At 48.4% G+C, this 6,000-nt stretch overlaps 1 protein-coding gene across 1 annotated transcript in view; it reads left to right on the top strand.

Annotated features, from left to right (window-relative positions):
• Positions 1-2,683: 2,683 nt before the first annotated feature.
• Slc2a13 (solute carrier family 2 member 13) overlaps positions 2,684-6,000 on the top strand; it is a 305,981-nt gene continuing 302,664 nt past the window's right edge. Inside the window, exon 1 of the mRNA XM_057792214.1 lies at positions 2,684-3,325. Within this exon, the coding sequence (XP_057648197.1) occupies positions 2,803-3,325 (523 nt within the window). The 5' untranslated portion in view covers positions 2,684-2,802. The remainder of the gene's footprint in view (positions 3,326-6,000) is intronic.

Genomic DNA, 6,000 nt, shown 5'->3' with positions numbered 1-6,000 from the left:
AAACAGGGCAGGCTCCTGGAGGCAGGAGCTGATGCAGAGGCCATGGAGGAGTGCTGCTTACTGGTTTGCTTACTCTGGCTTACTCAGCCTGCTTTCTTATAGAACCCAGGACCACCAGCCCAGGGGTGACACCACCCACCATGGGCTGGGCCCTCCCACACTGATCACTAATGAAGAAAGTGCCTCATAGCTGGATCTCAGGGAGGCATTTCTTCAGCTGAGGCTCCTTCCTCTCTGGTGACTCTAGCTTATGTCAAACTGACACAAAACCAACCAAACTGCAACCAATCAGAAACTGGGTTAGTTTAGTATTGTAGCACTTGCCTAGAAGATTAAAGCCCTGATTTTTTTAAGCACCAGAATTTGAATTTAGACTGTTCCTCTATCTTCTCTGGTGAACTCAGTCAGAATTTTATGTCAACCATTTCTTTTCAGTGTAATAATTTGTAGTATATCAGCAGGTATTTCCATAGACACTATGAATCAGAACAATGCAAATGAATTGCTTTAGTGCACTTGTTTGTATGAAAACCTGTAGTAACCAGTGCAAACTAAATCTTTTTCTGAGCGTTTTCTTTCTCTGGTGTCTGTATTTGGTTTTCATAGCCAGTCGTGCTGAAAATGTTTTTCTTTCCTTCTCTGTTCTCTTTCTCTGCTAGGTACTTATAGTAACTCAAATCTGTCACCCTGTCAACATCCATTTGCTTGTTGTTGATAGGATAATACAGTGCATTCCTTAAGGAAACCTCTCACAGTCTACCCCCACCCACACGAAGATCATCTCCACTCAGTCTCAAAATGTAGCTGTTGACTGGCTTTAACTCTATCCTCATCATATGACCAACGTAGGGATTTTTAAAACATGTTTAAAAATCTGTGGAACACTGGTGAACATGAACTCTGCCCTGTCTCAGTCCCCAACTTTTGTTTCCTCGTGGCATTAAGCTGGGGTAGGATATAGAGAACTCTATTTCAGTTGAATGCTATGGTGCCTAATCCAATGAACTTGGCTATTGCCAAGAACCTGAAGAGCACTGTTTGACTTTCTGATGTCACATTTCTTTTTGAAGTAACCTGACCTCAGGTTTAGATCATTTTCAGGAGTAGTTCAGTACTCTGAATTCCAGCGTTGAATTTGGAACTGCTAGTGAGGAGGAGTCACAGTGTTCACGATGCCAGATGGATTTGAAACCAGACTTACTTCATCTCAACAGGAAGAAACTGTTAACTGACATCATCTGGGGAGTTCTCAGCAGAACGCGCATGGTCAGATGACCACCAGGGGGCGCAGTTTTGCTGCAGTGGTCTCTGCCAAGGCCTGCCCAAGCTCTCACCTGAATCTTCTGTAGACTGTACGAGTATTAGTTTTCGTTGTTTCAGAATCTAAGACTGTGCTTCTTCTCTCCCTGGGAAGATGGTAAAGCCTTGCTTTAAAGCTACACAATACATTTAAAGCTATTCCTCTGAGCTCATGTTTTCCCAACTTTTTTCGTTACTGAAAAGTGCAATATTATGGAGTTATGGTGTCAAAGTGAAGCAAACATGGACAAAATTCAGTAACTTCATAGTGTAATAGGGATGGCAGAAACCTTTTGCTGTAAAGGAAACAATCTCAGACTTCATGAACAGGCCTCATGCTAAGAAACTTTTTGTTCAAATAAGGGAACTAAATGAGAGTGGGAATTGCGGATAGAAACCATGGATCTTAAATTTATTTTTCATTTAAATCTGGTATTTTATGCCTGAGGAACGAGGCTGCCCCAGAAAGATGGTTCAGTAGTCTTTATCTCCTGAAGGGCGCCAACATAAGATAATTTACAGAATATTTAAATCAAGGGGAGGCGGCGTTCCAAATCAAGCAATAACTGGCAATTAGCAATTAAAATTTGAAAATACTTTGTTTCGGGCAAAAGGGCCATTTAAAATATTTTCTCCAAATCAGGGGCAGCAGCAGGAATTGTGAAGAGAAGGTATCCTTTTGGGGTGCCATGCTGGGCAAGGAAGGTGGCAATTGCCTGTCACGCCACAAATCAGATTATCGGGTTTCCTTGTTCCTCTTGCAATCAGCTGGTTACTTAAGAACAACCTAAAGTTGCCTTTCCCTTTAGGAATCCACAGGAAGAAGTCGGGGACTCACTTGAGAGATAAGTTACATCTATTCGCAGAGAGTCAAGATGTAACAGGCTTCTTAGAAGGGCGAAATCTGAGGAAGGGCTGGCAGGGAGAAAGGAAACTAGAAAAACCAGAGAATGCGGTCATGAACTGCTTCAAACTAAATAATTGCAGGAGAGCGCTAGGACACACACTGCAACAGGCAGAACCAGGTAGTGTCATGTAGTCCCAGCCTTGTTCACCCCTGATTGCTGGAATACGAGCATTATGGCTTCGAGACTTTTATCTGATGCTTAGCCTGTAGTGGGCCTCGGCCATCAGGACAGCAGCTCAGCGGCAGCCTCCAGACAGGCTTCATGGGGCATGGGTACCAGTGCCCGCTGCAAAACCAAGTCCTCCTGGGCCTGCCGCTTGGTCCCGCCCACGGAGGGAGGTGGGTCGCGCCCACAGGAGGGGCACCTCCCTCTCCCCGCCCACGAAAGGAGGCGGTTTTCCCTTGGCCCCGCCTGTCTAAGCGGCCAAGTGACGCACGACCCCGCCCCCGAGCCAGCCTAGCAGAGGCTGCCAGGCGGGCGTTTGGGGCGGCCAGAGGCGCAGCGGCTCAGCAGTTAGCCGCGAGCGAGTGCGCGGTCCCCCTACGGAACTTCTCCGCAGCCGTCCCGGCGGTAGCCGTCTGTCCCCACCTCCCTCATGTCCCGCAAGGCGAGCGAGGACGTGGAGTACACGCTGCGCAGCCTGAGCAGCCTGATGGGCGAGCGGCGCCGCAGGCAGCCCGAGCCCGGGGCGCCGGGCGGGGAGCGCAGCCTGCTGGCCGCCGAGTCGGCCACCAGCCTGCAGAGCGCGGAGCTGGAGCGCGCCGCACGCCGGCAGTTCCAGCGCGACGAGACCCCCGCCTTCGTCTACGCGGCCGCCGCCTTCTCGGCGCTCGGCGGCTTCCTGTTCGGCTACGACACCGGCGTGGTGTCCGGGGCCATGCTGCTGCTGCGGCGCCAGATGCGCCTGGGCGCAATGTGGCAGGAGCTGCTGGTGTCGGGCGCGGTGGGCGCGGCCGCCGTCGCCGCGCTGGCCGGAGGGGCCCTGAACGGAGCCCTCGGCCGGCGCAGCGCCATCCTGCTTGCCAGCGCCCTGTGCACCGCGGGTTCTGCCGTGCTGGCCGCCGCCGCCAACAAGGAGACGCTGCTGGCCGGCCGCCTGGTCGTGGGGCTCGGCATCGGTGAGTGGCCGCGCCCGCGAGCCCCACTGACACCCCCACCCGTACTCCCCTACTTCGAGGCTCTTCGGGGGCTCGGTGTCACGAGCGCCCTGCTGGCTGTGGAGGATGCGCTCCCTTCTTTCCGGTGCCCACGTGGAATCTGCAATTGCCCGAGGGTCAGTGAGCGCCCAATGGCCTCGAGCAATTCCAGAAAGCCCAGCTTATCCCTGATCCGGCCTGACTGACGTGTGGCCGCTTGCCGAGTTTAGGAGGGTCTCCACCTCCCTGCCATGCCTCGGAGTGGTTTGCCCAGTGACAGCCCTCTTTGAGGATGTTCAGCCCAGCCAGCTTTAAGCAAAATACCATCATTTGTAGAGTCAAGGAGTTTTGAACTCCGAGATCTCTGCTAAGCTTCAGTTCCGTCGCTTCTGCACTGGCTCATCGTTCCAATAGATGGAATACTATTTTCTCCGCCGCTTTGTACTTTGGGGATTACTTTCAGTCTTTCCTCTTTTCTAGATGAAGTCGCTTTCCACTCCCGGCCCCCTGTTAGAACTTTTTCTTTGGGCTAACATTAACCATTCTAGTTTTGCCTTTCCTGCTTTTTTCCACTGGGGAATCAAATTATCTATTAAAGGTCATATTCATTTCCTAAATTCATTTAGAAACAGCTCCTGTGGATAAGTGCCTAGCAAGATAAATCCTTGCATTTACTCTAGAAATGAAGAGATTTAGGTTCTCTGGACATTGATTTGTTTTTTTTCAACCTTCTTGCTGAGTGGGAGAGGTACTATCAGCTCTTGGCAGAGGAACCTATTTGGGATGTGGCCAATGTTATTAGAAGGCACTTTTAAGGGAAAATGGGGACTTGCGATTTAAATCTCGCTGGCAGTTTTCCGAGAGACACTGATGATGCTTTTTAAAAATGTTTCCTGTCATCATTCCGTTCCCTTTAGGGTGTTGTTGAAGTATTGCTTCCTTATGGGCGGGCTTGATGAACGCCTGGAGCTTCCCTGAGCCAACCACTCACTGTTATTTGAGGTCGCCTATTTTCAGTTTTCCAGATAGGGTCTAGGGAGAAGCAAACTCATTCATTCAACTCTATCTGTAGGAGTCGTGAGCCTAAACCGTAACTTACCGTACTTGCATCCCAAATCACTGACCTTCTTTTACTCTTAATGATTGATACTGGGTCAGGGTCTCTGTAAAATGTGGATTTGGCAAATGAAGGCCTAAATGGCCACCGAAGAGACAAACCAGTGGCTGTTCAGCCTCTGTCTAGAAATGGCCTGTGCATGTGGGATCCTTCAATAAATAAACCTGCCATAGACTGTTGTCAGCATCCCCAGAATCATCTGTTCCCCAGAATCACAGCCTCTCTTATGCCCTCAGCCTCTTTCCCTGGCATAGAAATAGCCCTTCGGTCAAGGTCTCAGTATTAACTCCCAGACAGATATTTCGAGACCGTTGTTTTGCAGATGTGTCTCAATGAGTCTTCTGAGTGTCAGATGAAAATTGAAGCATTGTGTTGATTCTTGCCCCAGAGTCCCTGAGGCCTTGTGAGGGTCCTATCAGCTGTAGGATGCAGAGCTATGAGGCTAGCAGACTAGTCAGCTTTGCAAATTGAACTAAAGGCAGGTAGAGCTGGCTCTCATCCTGTTAGCCCCGTGCTGTTCAACCTTCCTAATTCTGTGACCCTTTAAAAGAGTTCCTCATTTGTGGTGACCCCCAACCGTAAAACTGTTTCCATTGCTACTTTCTAACTGTGGTTTTGCTACTTCAATGAACTGTAAATATCTGATAGGTGGCCCCCAACCAGTGCCTTAGACGGAGAGGCTTGCTGACGGAAATAACCTATTGACAGGCTGGGAGGATCTGAAGAGTGGTGATGAGGAAAGGACCATCTAAGCTAGGCGGTGACTACGGAAGGAAAGTGGAAAATGTGCTTGAGGAAGGGGAGACGACACCATGAGAGGAGCTAAGCGGGAACTGTGGCATCTTTCAGGAAGGGGGCAGGTGTGAAGTCATACACAGTCTTTGACATAGAAGCCATAAGACTCAGATAGACCACTTCAAAGTCGTGGTTAAGCCGGCTCACGGATCACTAGCCTTCTAAGAGGACGCATAGGTCTGTTAGGTGCTAGGAAATAGGTCCTGAACGTGAGTGTTTTGTTGACGTTGCCGTTTGGGGAGACAAGAAATCCATTTCGTCTGTTTAGTACAGTAAATCTGGGCTCATTTAATGGTCTTTTAAAACAGGTGATCCTTATATGTGGTCAGGAGGGTTTTGTTTTTTTTTTTACTTTTGTTTTCTCCTGTGATCATTTAGTAAATGTTGAGTAACAAAATATGTTTTATGCCACTTTTAGACAAGTTCTCCATAATATCCTTTATCCATAGATTTGTCCTGGGGGAATTCTAAGGCCCTTTGGGATAGGGATTTTATTAATTTTGTTCAGATTGTTACAGAGTTGTATTCTTAGAAGGTAGAATAAATATGTTGAATGTTTGAATGTGTGATGACAGAAATGTTACAAACACACAAATCAACTTCCATTGCTGGTGTGCAGTCAATCTAATTTAAGGTTGCTGTTTTAAAAATAAAGTTGGTGCATTGTCAACATATTTGAAAGGTCATTGAAAGGTTCCAATATTGTGTTTTCATGAAATCATTCTTTCAACTCTTCAGTCCGATT

Source organism: Chionomys nivalis, chromosome 17, assembly GCF_950005125.1.
Source record: "Chionomys nivalis chromosome 17, mChiNiv1.1, whole genome shotgun sequence".
Lineage (NCBI taxonomy): Eukaryota > Metazoa > Chordata > Mammalia > Rodentia > Cricetidae > Chionomys > Chionomys nivalis.
Note: the sequence above shows the minus strand (reverse complement) of the source record. Positions and strands in the feature narration are given on the sequence as shown.